The sequence below is a fragment of the Trachypithecus francoisi genome, unplaced genomic scaffold (genome assembly GCF_009764315.1).
Source record: "Trachypithecus francoisi isolate TF-2019V2 unplaced genomic scaffold, Tfra_2.0 Lachesis_group14, whole genome shotgun sequence".
In the NCBI taxonomy this organism is placed as follows: domain Eukaryota; kingdom Metazoa; phylum Chordata; class Mammalia; order Primates; family Cercopithecidae; genus Trachypithecus; species Trachypithecus francoisi.
This window is the reverse complement of record NW_022681459.1, coordinates 27108164-27126258: the sequence shown is the minus strand read 5'-3', so window position 1 is coordinate 27126258 and position 18095 is coordinate 27108164. Positions and strand designations below refer to the sequence as shown.

General features: G+C 45.2%; 1 protein-coding gene across 1 annotated transcript in view; it reads right to left on the bottom strand.

Annotated features, from left to right (window-relative positions):
• Positions 1 to 3036: 3036 nt before the first annotated feature.
• Positions 3037 to 18095, bottom strand: part of PCP4 (Purkinje cell protein 4) — a 62382-nt gene continuing 47323 nt past the window's right edge. Inside the window, exon 3 of the mRNA XM_033232514.1 lies at positions 3037 to 3450. Coding sequence (XP_033088405.1) covers positions 3323 to 3450 — 128 coding nt within the window. The 3' untranslated portion in view covers positions 3037 to 3322. The remainder of the gene's footprint in view (positions 3451 to 18095) is intronic.

Here is an 18095-nt window from a genome sequence, read left to right as displayed (position 1 = left end):
CCTGTCTCCACATGGGCTTTTGCAGCTCCTTGCAAAAAAAAACAAAATTTTTTAAACCTTTTTTGCAGCTTTTACCTGTCACAACACCAACCTTGTCCCAACTCAACATCTCCTTCATCTTAACTGACTCAGCTCCCATGATGGTTAATTCAGAATCACTAAAGAAATATTCAGACAGGCTGAGCCCACACCTTGAGTCAGGTGCCCACCACTGATCCAATTGGCTGTAGCCAAGGGAAACTGAGTCTCGTGGCTTCAGTTGAGTGAGGTGTTGTGTGTTGCATGTTGATAAGGGAAGCCATGGTTGACTCTTTACCACATGGGTTTATCAATAATGATAGCTTACATTTATTGGACACCTACACTGAGCCAGACACTCATGCATTTTGCCTCATTCTAAATTCCTAACACTTTGCCAACCACCTTATCACAAAGATTTTATCATCACTTTGCTATTAAACTGGCTACTTGAGGTAGGTAACTTCTCTGTGTCACTTGACTGACCTGTAAGTCAAAGACGGATCCAGTTTCAAGTCTCAAATACTTGAGTTCTTGCCTCCTGGCCTCCCCAAGTTCAGAGAGCAGAGTCACATCCCCCAGGCTGAAGTGCACTGATAAATTCAGCCTCTGGGACAGCAAAGCTGGGCAATTCCTTCTCAAGGACTTTGCCCAGACACTTCTCCACCAGCCACCACCCTTATTTACCCAGGAACTCCTCTCAGCCTGCAGTTCTCTGCCAAGTGTGGCTGTACCTGGAGAAGACTTGAGAGACTGATTCTCCATGCTCTGCCTTGCTGTGCCCCTCCTTCTGTTCCAGCATCTGCTTATCCTTGTCCCTTCCCCACCAGCCTAACAGCACCTTGACAAGGACTGTCCTGCTTTGCAGCCACTGCACCAAGTCCACACCCACAGCAGGAGTTGGATATACATGGCTGAAGGGACACTGAATTAGTGACACTCCAAATTGCTGGCACCCCATAGCACCTCAGGAGTTTCCTTCCTTTACCCTAAATAAATACTACAGCCCATGGTAAGGAAAAGGTGCTCCCTAGCCTGCAGCCACAATCCCTCGTCCTTCTTCTGGTTTTATGAGACCATAGACTCAACATACCCAGTTCCTATGCTGAGGGGGGCCGCATTTGGAATCTTCGCCATGCTGTTAGCTGAAGCTCTAGACCCTCATGAATCTACCTGGGAAGTGAACAGTTAAATTCATCCCTGTGGCTCAAAGGAAAGCAGTTATACCCCTGTTCTGTGATGGGAACAAGAGAGGCACATCACAGTCTTTGAGGGACCTCTCCAAATTTCACGTCTCTCACCCCACTTTCATCCTTCTTCCCCCAGTGGGCCATTGTCACTGAAAGAATATTCCCAGTCCTTTGGGGACATAGGGAAGAACCACTCCATTGGAATTTTCTGCTCTGCATGGAGAGTCCCCTGTAAAGAAAGCATCCTCATTATAAGCCAGATTAGCTTCCAGAGGGGTCAGCCTTCGGTGAGCACCAGCCAGAGTGCGGCCAGTATAGACAGCGTCCCTGCTTCCTTTATGTGAAATAGTCAGAGGATGGGGGTGCTTGAAGTATAAGGTGTGGTGAAATTGTTCCAAAATTTGTAAGTGTTTGTTTTGTTCCTGGCTTACTTTACATTGGTAGCTTAAGAGAATGCCAAAGAAGACTACATTGAGACTCATCTGATTTCTTTGGCATCCGTACCCCTGCTGTCTCAGGAAGCTTTTCCTGGAGTGTCCCCTCAGCCTGCGTTCCTCTTTTCAGTAGGGACCCCAACATCAGGAGTCCCTCAGAGCCCTCACTGGTTGTCAAGGCCAAAGTGATCCTATTTAGCTCTCTGATGATTGGAAATTGATCAGAGTCTATGAGTTTTCCCTGTCTCTAACAACCACAGGGAATTATCTGGCAGGAGAGATTTCCTTACACAAGAAAATATGCACATTTTCAGAGGGATTTTTGAGACAGTAAATCACACAAGCATGACAGTGTTTCTCAACCTGTGCCCTCCCGACAATAAATGTGGCCCTGCTGCAGGAACAGCAGCACGTCCACCTGCAGTCAGTGCCCTACCCATGCCTCACTCACCATCCCTTACATCCACACACCCATGCACACACATGGAATCATCCCTTGCCCGTTTTCCCATTATTCTTCATGCTCCACCTTGACCCTTCGTTAAGGAGCTGGCAAAGGAAAGACATGCAATGTCCCACAGTATACAAGAGCAGTCATGGAGCATCTCAAGCATCTCAGGAAGGTGAAGATGAGATGTGACTTACACATCACGTTATCATGTGGAAAAGTTCAAACAAAAACCACAAGTGCCTCCCAAGGTGGGTACCCACCCAACCAACTGGTTCCCGAATCGTGACGGCGAGGTCCTCTCCATGTGATGGACCTCTCCTCAGTGCCTACAAAACCACTTTGGGATTTGCGGAACAGTTTACCTGCAAGGTTTGCAGGGGGAGAAGATGGAGCGGAAGAGAAGCCTGATAGCTTCTCTAAATTACAGGTTGTAATAAATAACCCTACCGGGTGGCAAATCACAGCATGAAGGAAGTTGGGGAGTCTGGAGAAGGTGCCAGTATCCTGGAGTCACACAGGTGCAGAGTACTGCAGGTAAGCCACAGAATGGCCTGTAACAGGCTAGGGTGTCCCCTTTGGAGATCTGAAATGGGTCTGCTGAGTAAATCTGGGGACGCTCCAAACACATACGCATCACCTTCTCCCATTTTATTCTCCTGGATCAGTCATAATTCCCCAGGGAAACTTCTGAGTCTTCGGCACCGGAGGATGCAGGGCTCTATTCCCATGATAAGAAGAAAATATATTGCCATCGCCAGCCAGCACTTAGGACTCTCCGAATGAGGCAGGCATGGCTGAAAATGGATCTCTCACTCTCAGCAAAAAAAACTAACAGAAAACAACATGTTATGTCTCTGACTCCTAAGAGAAGGAGGAAATAGACACCTGGCTCACAGTCATCTCTAACATCGGGTAAAATAAAGAGAGAGAGAAAGGCAGACGCTTGAATTCACTCATCTTAACTTCATTTTATTACAACATCAAGGAAAATAGTTGCAGGAGGAATGAAAATGGAGAGAAACATAGAGATTAAGCTACTCACAATTCCATTGTCTATACCTTCCTACAAGGGTATAAATATCACAGGTTTCTGTACATGCATTGGAGGTTTGCTGTGCATGTGTGGATGGTGTGTGGATGACTTCTCTCTAGGGTGTTGTTCTTTTAATTTCTTGACAGGTCATGGTTGAGTTTGGTGTTTTCAGGTGGAATAGGAGGGGGCTCTCCCGCTAGGACTGAGACCCAGCCTTCTTCTTCTGGAATTTCCTGAACTGAGACTGAATGGCCACCGCTGCACGTTCTGTCTCTGGTGCATCCATGTCAATGTCAAATTCTTCTTGAACTTTCTTCTGTCCATCTGCAGCAAGACAAACACAAACAGAAGGCAGTCACTGAGCTGAAAATAGGAAAGCAGACAGCCCCACTAGATAAGTGAAGCCAGGAAGTCCACCTTGGGGCACACACAGGGGCTTGACTTACACCCCAGGACAAGAGCTCATTTACAAAGTAAAATCCAGTGGAGTGTTTTGACAGAGCTCAGAATCTACCACCTGAGCAGGACAATAAAACTCAAGGACACAGTCTCAACACTTCATGTACTTTCCACACATGATTTTCTGTTCTCAATGGCCATCTTGATATATGGTTTTAATATTGGCTGTGCTGTTACTTTCACCTGCTATCTCACATAGGTACCATTTAAATATTGCTAAGACATTGGTCCAATGGTAGCTGATATCCACAACGACTGAGTTAGCAAAGTCGTACACTGAGTTTCCATGTGTAATTCTGTGTGTCATTCTCAGGGAAGATTTGCTTGTTGCAATCAGGGCTTCCATTTTTATCATCGTCAAGTTGGGATGACACCATTTGACCTTCATAGTTCGACTGAACTTTCACAAAGCTTACATTCTTGTTCCTATGAGGTAGGCTTGGCAAATGGCTTGCTAAGGTGGAGGGATTTCACCAATTCGCACGGTGACAGGATATAAAGCAGGGGGTGGAGGAGGGAGCAAAGGCTTGGGCCTCTGTGCTGTGTACCTTATTACAGCACAGGGCCAGTGCAGCCAAGAAGGAAAAAACAAATAAATCAATAAAATTCTTCAGTCATGGAAGGTAAATGTCTTTCAAAGGCCTCTAGTCTGATCAGACCCGGCGTGTTCAGGGTGGTATGGCCGTAGAGTGTATAGTGTATGCTGTTTGGGTGATGGGTGCCTCAAAATCTTACAAATCACCACTGAAAAACTGACTCATGTAAGCAAACACCACTTGCTCCCCAAACACCTATGGAAATAAAAAACTAAAATAAAATAATAAATGCCCATAGTCTAATGAAGACTAGACATCAGATTCATCAAGGCATCCTTTTCCCTTTTCTTTCTTTTTTAAATACAGGCATGAGGGTCCCACTCCAAACTCCAGGCTTCCTCCTTGCCCAGCCACAGTGGGAAGGGTGCTCCTAAGAGCAACACTGATGTTGAGAAATCCGTGTCCCTGCGGGGAGGCCAGACATCTACACTTTTTAAAAAGGCTCTCAGGTGTAGCCAGAATTGAGATCCAAGGACAAAGGAGGCCTTGGAGTGACCTCAAGCCAGAACTGGGGATAGAACTCACCTCTCCTGGGACCTGGGCCAAGAACCTCGCTGCCACCCTGGGCTTGCACCTAGAGCAGAGGAGGCCAACCCTGTGAGGAGCACAACCAGCTTGGAGATGGGAGAACGGGGAGCATTCTGAGGCAGAGGAAAAGCCCTAGCCAGGGAGCAGGGCACGGGTTCTGTTCCTGACTGTCTCCAGGCAGCCTGAGTTCATCATCCACTACCTTGTATAGGGACTTTGCATAATAATGCTCAGGCACCAGCTCTATCAGAGAGGGTGGAGGAAGCTGGGGATCCTTGAGGATTTCAGGTAAGGCCTGCCTATTCTCCTGCTTGCAATAGATAGATAGATAGATAGATAGATAGATAGACAGACAGACAGACAGATAGATAGATAGATGATAGATAGATAGATATAGATAGATAGAAGATAGATGATGAGAGATAGATAGATAGATAGATAGACAGACAGACAGACGGATGGATGGACGGAGATAGATGGATCAATAGGTGGATGGATGGATACTTAGATACATACATACATATATTATATAAAAGTAGATGATAGACAGATATGGAAGATGATAGACAGAAAGATAGATAGATATAGAAGATGATAGATAGACCGACAGATGAACATAGATAGATAGATGGATAGATAGGTGAATGGATACTTAGATACATGCATACATATATACATAAGTAGATGATACCTACATACATACATACATACAAACATAAGTAGATGATAGATAGATACAGATAGGTAATAGATAGATGAGAATCAGCACTTATTTCAGATGCATCTGGTTGGGTAACATTTCCTCTGCAGATCCGTAAGCAGCCTCCTTTCAATTTTCCTAGCACCTAAGCAGCTTCTACCTGGAGCCCTTCAATCATACCCTCACCTAACAGGCGGGAAAGTCAACTCTGGCTTTGGAAGCCTTGTAGGACTGATGGAGCCATGACCCAAATCAGAGAACTGTTGTTTTCTATTTCAAACTTGCTGCCAATGCTCATAAAAGCAGAGATGTTGACTGCACCAGTGTTTTTGGAATATTTCAGAGGCAGGGGAGGGGGGCGCTTAATCCACGACAGCCCAAATGATTGAGAGACAAGTGGAACTGTTTCTCACACTCCAGGTAGCTATTCACATTGTCTTCTACATTGCCAGGGCCCTTTCTTTGGAGAACCATAAGGGGTAGGATCACTGGGAGAAGTAAAAGTTTCCTGTGGCTCAAGTAGATGCTTTAAAAGTGGTTAATTAATGTTATCACATGAGCCTGGAACTGGAGAGCAAGTGTCTAGCAAACCCAAAATGCAAATGGCTCCAGTGTTTGTGCTAATGGCAATAAACCCTTTAGGACCAATAACATCCTTGGTTAGGTAGTATCTACAGCACTAGGAGTTGTCATTTTTCATAAGATGGTTTATAGTCCCAAATCTTCCTACTCCCAGAGGAATCCTTGCATCGACTGTACAGTGAGTGCAAAGGGGAAAAATTCACTCCGATTCCAAGGAGGAGGGGAAGTTACTCTTTCCAATTTAAAATGTTGCTGCAATCTGAAGTTTTAAAAGGGCCTGATTCATCTTTTCTCTTTTATAATAATGGAAGAAAGCAGCAATATTATTTTTTGACAAATGACAAATGAAGACTGAAAATTATGTATATTAAGGAAATACATAATGAAACAGTGAGGACAGGTCACAAAAATCAATTTTGCACTTACATCTTAAACTCATATCTCAGCCAAAAGTGATCGATTGATTCCTCTTTTGAAAAATATTACATTGTTTCATGAAGAAACCACTGACATTTAAGGAAGCGCTACTTTCTGTGTATACTTCAGATAGGCCAGTCCTGGGGGTGGGTCAGATGTTGTTAGAGGAGTGACAGGAGCTCCTTCCACTGAGCCAGCCACGAGTGTGTAAGGAAGAGAACGGGGCACCCGACTGTAGTGGAGAAGGGACAACCAATTAGACTCGGTGGCACAGGGTTCAATACAAATGGCCTGTGGCCCTGGAAGTCAGGAAAGTGCAGTTCTAAATACCCCAGATTCAGAAGGCACGAGGGTGGGGGAGGAGAGTAAGGGAAAGGACCACAGCCAGGCCCAGAACCACTCTTCAGGGCCTTGGAGACTGCCAAGGTTCCCCAAGAATGACCCCAGTGATAGTGACAAGAACACAGGAGCACAGTGGCCCTGTGAGGAGCCTCCCCAGCCCCATCACTCCCGGGCAGAGGTGGGGACCCACTGCCAGCACAGAGGGCCCTTTCTACTGCTGACACCACAGGGAAGCCCTCGGCCATGCCTGCTGGGGAGACTGCAGACCCTAGGAGAGGACATTCTTCAAATATGCGCCGTAGGAGCACGCCACACCCTCAAGCCTGCATTGCAGTTCTTTATGATGCAATCGCTACCCATTACTTTACTTCTCTCTTCCCTTCCCTGGTTTGTCCTCTGTCTCCCACACTAGAGTGTGAGCTCTGTGAACCCAGGGACTTTGTCTGCCTTGCTCCAACAGCTTACATAGGACCCAGCACACAGTAGGTGTTAATTAAAAACTGTTGATTGCAAGTGAGTCCATTCATTAACATGCTAGGCAGCTGTCAAATGCGTACTTTTATCTGGAGGACTAACCAAGCATGGTACCCTCCTTGGTAACCATTTAACTTCAGTTTGTGAGGCGAGTCCTTGTCCTCACTCCCTGCAGCATTGTCATGGAGGAATGTCTCAATGGGCCTCTAAGGAGGGCGTGTGGCTGGGAGCCCTCCTGGTAAAGCCACTGTCTGACCAGCCAGAGGGGCACAGCCCACAGGTGGCATCGTAAGGAAGATGGAAAACCTGGCACCTGAGAATGACATCAGGAAGCACTGCTGTTTCATGGGAGAAAGTCTTGGGAAATGCTCAAGGCGGGATGGAGAGAAGAGGGGCACAGGCGTCTAAGGGCAGATGGCACACAGCGAAAGAGGAAGGCACAGGTGTGCCCTCATGCCCCTGGGCCAGTGCCTGTGGCCCCAGAGGAGCCTGTGGGGACCCAGCAAAGCCAGAGAAGCTCCGGGCAGGTTTTTAAGCACCTCCTTGCCTAGAACAGAGCCTGCCACCAATGCTTGGCCAGGGAATAAACAAAACCTGGGGCCAGGTATGGTGGCTCATGCCAGTAATCCCAGCATATTCGGAGGCTGAGGTGAGAGTTCGAGATCAGCCTGGGCACCATATGGAGACACCATTTCTACAAAAAGTTAAAAATTAGCCAGAAGTGGTGGCAGCTAATTTTTACACAGGGTTGAGCACAGTCCCAGCTACTCGGAAGACTGAGGTGGGAGGATCACTAGAGCCTGGGAGGTGGAGGCTACAGTGAACTATGATTGCACCATTGCACTCCAGCCTGGGCAACAGAGTGAGACCTGTCTCAAACAAAAACAAAAACAAAAACAAAAAACACAGGCCTCGTGTCCCAGCAGCCAAAGCCCTCATTCTCCTTGGGGATGAGAGGCTGCCTCTCTCCTCACACTTAGATACTCCCCACATGGAGTGAGGCACCCTGCAGAAGCAGGGGTGTGGAGTCCGGGGAAAATCTGAATTTGGGAATTGCCTCTGACTGCTCTGTGACTCTGGAAAAGGTTCTTAGCTTCTCTGGTGCTCAGTTTTCTCATCTAGAAAACAAAAGCCTGTGCTACCTGGCTCCCAGTGTTAGGTTTATGTTCAGATCAACATTCAATTGTACCTTAAAGAACAGGCCACACTGTACTGGGCATGGCATGGCCAGAGCTGCAAAGGCCAGTGAAGGGGACGTGGGCAGTAAGGTGGCTCTCCAGCCTCAGGGTGTCTGTGTCTGCTCAGTGGTGTGATTCATGGATCACTCAGGCCCTAACCCAAGGAGGAAGGGGGCACTTTCCATCATGGCCGCCCACATGGCCATCGTGGTCAGCTGTTAGCTGGGCTTGTTGCAAGATGGCCCTAGCTCAGAAATACAAGGCAGAAAGAATATCCTTAAAATTTGTTTGGCCGTGCGCGGTGGCTCACGCCTGTAATCCCAGCACTTTGGAAGGCTAAGGCGGGCGAATCACAAGATCAGGAGATCAAGATCATCTCGGCTAATACGGTGAAACCCTGTCTCTACTAAAAATACAAGTAATTAGCCAGGCGTGGTGGCGGGTGCCTGTAGTCCCAGCTACTCGGGAGACTGCAGCAGGAGAAAGGCGTGAACCCAGGCGGTGGAGCTTGCAGTGAGCCGAGATCACGCCACTGCACTCCAGCCTGGGCAACAGAGCAAGACTCTGTCTCAAAAACAAATTTGTTCAAAAGAGAGACCTCCCTCTGCTGACCAATACAGTCCACAATTCACAAGTCAAGTCACTGTAAAGCTTGGACAACGCAGAAGGACATTCTCCTTAGCTACAAGGACACGCGCCATGCCCTCCTAGTGGCCTAGAAGCCTTTGCAGGGCTTCTGTGTCCAGGTGGGAGCAGGGCATCTAAATGAGTGGTACAGACGAAACGAATGCCATTGTCATGTCCAGATGGCAGTACAATCATCTCCGTCATATTTCCCCTTGCTCCTTCACACAGAAGTCTGAAGGCTTGGGTCTGGAGTGGGTGGCCTCTTCCTGACATTTGCACATAGAATTCTGCCGCCTGTATTGGAACATCACTTTGGCCACACCCAGTCTCAATGGTGGCTTTTCAGCCTGAGCAAGCAGCAGGTTAGACTAAATCACATTTGGCCTGAGGATGCCTCCATACTCCGATCCTCAAATAAAAACTACAATCTTACTTAGTACAAAAACTAACTAGAAGCCTAACTCAGGAGTACTGTACAGGTGCGCTCTGGTCAACAAATAGTGGGGTCTCCAGCAATCACAGCAGCCCATTTTCAGTCAATCACAGGTGGACAACTTACTCCAACAGGGCAAAATGCTGTTCTGTAACCAGTTAAACTGCCTCGGTGCCTCCTGTCTGCTTTCTGCCCATGAAAGCTGCCTAACCACGTGGCAGGCTGGAGTTCTGAGAACCTGTTCTGGTTCAGAGAGATGCCTAATTCTGGAATCATTCTTTTGTTTAACTCCACTAAATCTGACTTGTCCACGGCTTTTCCTTTTAAGAAGTATTTCTTCAAAATACCTTGTAAGCTGTCCAGGGCTTCACAGTTGTCATTGCTTGTATTTGCCTCAGGTCCTGGAATTCGACCTTTTCCCACTCTGCACATTCTGAAATTCTCAAGCTGATTACAGAATAGTCCAGAAGATATTCATACCAATTAGCAGATTTGATGTGAGAGAACAGCAATTCCAACTCCACTAGAAGGCGAGGGGAAACCCGACTTATTGATCATTACAGCTCAAAAAAACAGCCCCATGATTCAACATCCTGTGTACCTGGAGTGCCATTATTTCTCACAAGCCCTTCAGACTTCAGCCCAGTCCATCACCTGCAAGATCACACCTCAAAGGAAGTGACAATCAAAATCTATCAGGCTGGGCAGTTACATGAACTGCTACATTATGTAGCTACCTGTCCTTTACCTGTCTACCTGTCACATTGCCCTTTCTCAACAAAGAGTGTAGCTGCAAAATGGCTCCAAGCAATGAGGCTTTTCCCTCTGAGCAGAAACCTCATTAAACCACCAGGACCTGACACAGAGCTCTGCCAATTATCATTGAATAATGAAGAAATGATGCTCCCTGAGGCTTGGAACGTCCCCTGATTCAGTTCTGCCACAACCTCCACTAGGAAGCAAAACAGTCCTATTCAAGTTTAAACTTTGCACTAGTATAGACATTTCTTATGCTACTTTCCTGAAATACTGTATTTTCCCCACAGAAACTGAATAGAAGGAGGCCTCTGCAATTATATGTTTTATTATGTCATAAGAGAAAGCTCAGGTAGCCCTTCTTAAAGATGGAATGGCAATAAAAACCACTCCTTATTGAGCATTAAATAGATCCTCCCTCATATATTCAAGTAGATTTTCTTTTACAGATCATTTGATGGGCAAATGTAAAATAGAGAATCATAAATATAAAGGTTAGGAACTATTACACTACCAGTTGAAGACAATCCCAAATGAATATTATGAGTCTCTGGGCCAGGCACGGTGACTCACACCTGTAATCCCAGCACTTTGGGAAGCTGAGGCAGGAGAGTCACTTGAGCCCAGGAGTTTGAGACCAGCCTGGGCAACATGACGAGATCCTGTCTCTATTTTTTTAAGTCTCTGGTATTGTCATGAAAATCCAAAGAACAGAAAAATGCTTTGATAAACTAGAATTCCACTTGCATTTATCTATTCTGATAAAACAGAGTTTGGTACTGCAGCAGAGGTTCTCACATCAGTCCCATAGTCCATCAGCAGATGCTTGTCGAGAAGAGTATTAGTTTGCTCAGGCTGCCATAACAAAATACCAGAGACTAGATGGCTTCACCAACAGGAACTTATTTTCCCACAGTTCTGGAGGCCAGAAGTTGGAGATGAAGGTGTTGGTAGGTGTGGTTTCTCCTGAGGCCTCTCTCCATGGCTTGCAGATGGCCACCTTTTTGCTGTGTCCTCACCACGTGAGGACATTAATTTAACATTAATCAATTAACCATCTCCAAATGCAGTTACACTCTGGTGTACTGGAGGTTAGAGCTTCCACATATTAGTTTGGGTGGGGAGACGACACAATTCAGCCTATAACAGCACCTGACCTAATTGCGGGGCTTCATAGGTTTTAAAGTAGCTTTACATTATAAAGAATCTATATTTATGATTCTCTATTTTACATAGAGAATTTGGGCTTCTGTAGTCTGTAGTTTGCACTTACGCAGTCATTTATGAGAGCTGCAGGGAAACATTCATCATCCTCATTCTAGGAGGGCCTCGTTTAAGATCACATTGTGAAGACTGGCCAAGCCTGACTTGGGATCCGGGTCTTGTTCCAAATCGTGTTTTCATTCTATGGTGTTAGGCTACTTCATCTCCTTAGATGTAGACCAAGTTGACAGACTTCTTTATGGACCAGTTAATATAGCTCTGGGGGAAAAGTATCTCTTGGATGGTCCAAGTCTAAACACATAATACAGTCAACAAGCTTGCAAAATCTGCTGGTTTACCAGGCAGTCTGGGGGAACTATAGCAAATTCATGCGTTCGGCGAGTGGTCTGAGAGAGCCATCCCTGTCCTGGGGGCTGGGAGAGAACAGAGAACAAACCTACTCCCCTCCTTCCTCAGGAAAACAAATGGAAAGGTAAATGCACAAATCAGTAATAGAATTTCAGAGACTCAAAGAGCAAAGCAGGCCGCTGGCGAGTGTGAGGTAAGGTTGTCAGGTGGGGCCTCTGCCAAGGAGTCATCCTGGGAGGGGCAGAGCCCCACAGTGACGCCAACCAAGATGGGGGCGACAGCCAGGGCTCCTCACGGATGGTGGGAAATAGCACTTCCAGAAAAATGGTCTTCATCTGTGCATTCACAATCTAAGTGGCAGGCTTCAAATAATTAACATAAATTCCTAGGAAATTAACAAACATGAAAATTCACCTAGGGCATGACAGAGCTATTCATGGATCCTGCAACAGTCCCAGAAAGGATAAAAAGTTTGAAACACAGCACAATTCAAAAATATATTAACCCCTAAGCTTGGGAAAGGAAACCCTCAAATCTATTTGTTTCCCAGTTGACAAAGATGAAAGATCATTTCTCACGTCATCATGGTAAGGTCATTGGAGGAACCATCAGTAAGTCACGACAGCAGCTTTTACTTTTAACACACGGACACACACACATACAACACACCACACACACACCACAGACCCACACATCCACACCCATGACACAGTCACACACCACACACACTCACACAAACACACCACACAAACACCACATATCATACCACATACACAAACACACCACACACTGCACACACACCACACACATCACACATCAAATACACACTACACAAACACACCACACACACACCATACCCCACACACTCACAGCACACCAAACACATAGCACACAAACACACAACACACACCACAAACACACCACACACACCAACCACACAGATCGTATCACACACAAACACACCACACATAAACACACACCACACACATCACGCCACATCACACAAACACACTATACCACACACACCACACACACACAAACATCCCACACACAGACCAAACACACACACACGACACGCATCAAACACACCCTACACACACACCACACATACCTACACACACACCACACACACACCTCACTCCACATGCACGCACTCATATACAAACACACCTCACCACACACACTTCTACACAAACACAACCCTCAACACACACATTCATACACACCACACACAAACACACCACACACATACACACATTAGACCACACACATCACACACCACACACAAACACACCACACTACACACACAAAACACACAAACATACCACACACAAATACATCACATTACACATACACATACCACACATACACAAATACACATTACACACATCACACACCACACACATACACACATTAGACCACACACATCACACCACACACACACTCATACACACCACACAAACAGGTAAATGCTTTAATTTACATACTTATCACTCTTCATATTTTAAGATTGATTTGATAGAAATGAATGGCCTCTTAATGCCTAATCCTGTAGATCAGAAATTTGTGCCCAAGCAGTAAATTGGGATGTAATAGTCCCGAGTAGGAGTCTGCCTTCATTAGGAGTCGCAGCACATAGCATCCTATAAAGGACCTAAATTTTAGCACGCTATAAAGAAATAAGTCATTTAACTTAAGTATGCCTTGCAATTGGGGTATTTTAATGCCAAGGTTCTTAGAATGTCCTATCTTCTTTCAAAGTATGATATTAACTTTGGAAGAATTAATATCTGTCAGCTGTGTTGCCCTTGATATAATTAAGCTAACTGATGCAGAGTTCTGTGCCACTGAGGCCCTCTTAGCTGGGATCCCCTCCCCCACACCAAGGCCACTTGGCCAAGGAGAAGGAGTGGGGATTCCTTCCTAAGGACCCCAAACCCTTGCCCTGGAGGCAGAGAAAGCCAAAGAGACAGGTAACAAAGCAAGTAAGGATTGGAATTTTATCCTTTACACCTCACATTGGATCAAGATATACTCAGAGAATAAGGTGTCTAGTGTTAGAGAAAAGGTCAATTCCTCCAGAGGAAAAAAAATTGTAACAATCAGTTTATATCCGTAGTACCTAATAATGCTGGCATACAGCATCACACTTTATGAAATGTCAGTTTAACAAAAGACCATAAGCTCTTTAAAAAGCTGGGAACAAAGCATGCAGAGAGCCACTGTGTCCTTCTGCCTGACTTCCTCAGTTGCAGTCCCTCTGCAGCTTGGGGCGTGTGGGATTCCAACAAGCCAGCCCCACAGCCCAGAGCCACTTCTCACTCCTGCCTGCTGGCTCCGTATTTATGAACGGGGACTGCTGATGCGGAGAATTGCAATTTTCCAGGTCTGTGCTAAGAGGCAGAGATTAACAAGCAAGTTCAGGCATTAACAGGCCCAGGCAAGGGGACTTTCTGCATCTATTGTATTCCCCAAATCAAATAAAAACACAATTCTCATTTCTTCTAGCTTTCCATTTGCCAAGTTAGTGCCTTCTTTGGTACTTAAAGCTTTTTCCAAGACCGAACTTAAAGCTTTTTCCAAGAACGAACAATTCTCCTTTGTCCTATAATAGAAGTATTCTGAAACCCACAGTCTTCGATTGTTCAAATCAAGTTCTGATTAATGCAAAGCCTAACTTGGGAGCCAAAGTAAGAGTTTACTGTGAGCTCCTCTCAGTCATCTATTTCCCATTATTCTGTTTCTCGGGCTTCCATCCAGAAGCACCCTGGCTTATATAAAATGCCCTCTGCGGTACTAGATAATCAAATGAGCACAGATCCATGAGTATCGATTGCACAGAATGAGGACTAATGAGATCAGATCTTCCTCCAAATTTATTAAGTGAGGAAGAGCACAAAAAAGAAGGTATAATCACCACTGAAGAAATACTAATTTTTCTGTTGAAAAGGCAAAATTTATTCCTACTTGTATGAGTTGCTTAGGCTGTCACGACAAAGTATCATACACGGTGTCACTTAAGCAACAGAAATTTATGTTCTCACATCCAGGAGGCTGGAGTCCAAGATTAAGATGTTGGCAGACCAGGTTCCTCCTAAGACCTCTCTCCTGGCTTGCAGATGACGTCCCTCTGTGTCTTCACAGGAGGATCCCTTTGTGAGTGTCTGTGTCCTCATCTCTTCTTCTTATAGGGACAGCAGCCAGACTGGATGAGGGCCCAGCCTGAGGATCTCATTTCAACTGAATTACCTCTGTAAAGACCCTATCTCCAAATAAGGTCACATTCTGAGGTCATGGAGATTAGGGCTTCGACACTTGAATTTGATAGGGAGGGAGTACAATTCCACCCAGAACCACTAGCCAAATGCCTACATTTTCAAGAAAAAAATTAAGACAATCGGTGAGGTATGATGAGAAACAGCTTGACTAGGGGTAGCTTGAATTCAAGTCATGACTCTTGACTGTGGTCAGATTTGCCTTCCTGAGGTTCAAATCCTTGCCCAGGCTAGTTTTTCTCTGGAAAGCATGTGCAGGGACACAGTTTGTAAGGAGTAGAGGGCCATCCCAATGCAGGGGTGCATTGCCCAAGATGGCAGCTGACAGCCAGGCTTCCCAATACACCCTCCTTCCAGCTTCTCCATCTACCACTAGGCTGAGAAACTAGAGGAAATCATTCCCAGATGTCTCGGGGTGGAAGTTTGCTGCGCAGGTTAGGGTTGGCCAGGCAGGTGCACTAGAAGGATCTGAGAGGCAGAAGTGAGCACCAGGGGGCAGTCAACCACAGGAAGATGCCGACTTCTGGCAAACCCTGAGGCGGAGGCACTGGGTTTATCTTGGGCAGCTGTGAGGACATCCCAGGGTCCTTTGTCTGGTGGCACATGCCAGGCAACATTAGGAGCAGTCGAACGTCTGCTAGAAAGATTGGTGGTGTAGCTAAATATCTTCCATATGAATTGTTTCTGGCTGGACACCATCTAGGCTGAGTTCTCTGCCTCCCAGAAATTTTTTTTTCTTTAACTTTCATTTTAAGTTCCAGGGTACATGTGCAGGATGTACAGGTTTCTTACATAGGTAAACGTGTGCCATGGCGATTTGCTTCACAGATCAACCCATCACCTAGGTATTAAAGCCCAGCATCCATTAGCTATTCTTCCTGATGCTTCCCTCCCAGTAAGTCCCAGTGTGTGTTGTTCTCCCCCATGCATTCATGTGTTCTCATCATTCAGCTCCCACTTATAAGTGAGAATACGTGGTGTTTCATTTTCTGTTCCTGTGTTTGCTGAGGATAATGGCTTCCAGCTCCATTCATGAACCTGCAAAGGACATGATCTCATTCCTTTTTTAGAGCTGCATAGTATTCCATGGCGTATACATACCACATCTTTATCTAGTCTATTCTTGATGGGCATTTAGGTTGATTCCATGTCTCTGCTATTGTGAATAGTGCTGCAATGAATGTACACATGCTTGTGTCTTTATAACAGAATGATTTATATCCCTTTGGGTATATACTCAATAATGGAATTGCTGGGTCAAATGGTATTTCTGCTTCTAGATCTTTGAGGAATCGCCACACTGTCTTCCACAATTGTTGAGCAATGGTTGAACTAAGACATACATAGATTCAAAACAAAGGGATGGAGGAAAATTTACCAAGCCAGAAATTATTAAATGTCCTGTAATAAAAGCCCTTTCTTCCAAATCCGACGAGAGTAGGTTCTGTTGTCTGCACCACCACCTCTTATAGCCATAACCAGTTACACTGGGGCCAGGGGAGGAGAGAAAATTATATAAAGAAAAGAGCTAATCTTGTGCTTTTAGAGATCAGATTGCAAGATTTTAGTTTATTTACATAGAAAATACTTTAATATTTACTCGAGAATAACTTGAAGGAAAGTAGGTAAATGAGAACTCTTTCAGGAGTGGGAATAACATACCAAATGCTTTCTTCCTCTCTGAGCACACGGGAAGAATTGAAATTCCTTCCCAGAATCAGCAGCTAGCTGCCCTAACAGCAAACCACAGAAAAGCCACAGTTTGCCTTTTTTCACACTCTGACTAGGAAAACTTGAAAAAAAGAAAAAAAAATCTCTTTAGGCTGATTGGAGGGACAGAGGACAAATTAGTCATCAGACAATTCAGATAACCCCTCTGTGCAAGCTAACCAGCTTGTAAGTACCCAATAAACTCCAGGAGCAGAAAGGGGTTGTGGCTGAGTCTGTTCATTGCCTTTGTTTATCCCCTTTTTCTTAGTTATAAAACCCCTGATCTGGGGCTGAGCACGTCGTTATCCAGAAAACAGTTTCCAGCCTCCTTACCGTCGGATGTGGCCCTGCAACTAGGATTTGATCAATATGACCTAAGTGGAAAAAAGAAATCTTACAATAAAATTGACAGACACCCCTTGCCCATTTTTTCCCCTCTGTTCATATCTGTTTTCTATTGGCTGAAAGGTAGGTGCAACGGCTGGTGCTCACGCAGCCATATTCAACCATAAGTTAGAAGTCTTACGCCAAATATGGCCAAACAGTAACAGATGCTTGATGCTCCTTGAAACTACACAGACTGCCCTTGACCATCTACCTCCAGACTCCTTCTATATGAGAGAGAAATAACCTTCTGTCCTGTGTAAGCAGTTTTTATCTTGGGGTTTCAGCTTCTTTTACATGAACCTCATCTTCTACACATATGTGATAATCAGTGTATAATTCATCAGGAAACATTTTATTTCAAGTTAATAATAGAAGTTCACATATATTTTACTGTGCATTGGATGGGTTCATTTCCTTCCCTGAACTGCAGATTTTGTCTTTTGCTTACATGCATTCATTCAGTTTCTGAAATGGGTGGTCATTTCTTCATAGCATTTAATGCTTTAAAAACCCCAGAGACTTTTTTTTTTTTTTTTTGGCAGAAATTCTTCCTTTATATGCAATAACCTTTGGCAACATTCCTTCTGAGGCTTCCCTGCTTCGTGTTATTTTTTTTCTCCTTGTGGGACATTTGCTTCTCCCTCCACACCCTTCCCTTTGCAGTTGCTGAAACTGCATAGTTTTTCAAGTACCTGTAAAACAGGAAGTTGATGTGAGCAGGTCCTGCTCCAGGGAAGGTGACCTCCCTAGTCAGGTTTCAGGCCACGCCCTTCATTCTGCACTGGGTCCATTTGTTTCTTCCTTTCACAGCTTTGGAATAATTGGAGTTTTCCTTTTTCTTTTATATTCCCTGGTTTTACCAGGTATCAGCTGACTCTCCTGAGGGTGCTCACTACCTTCTAGGACTCACATGTGCCCCAGCTTCTAACATTT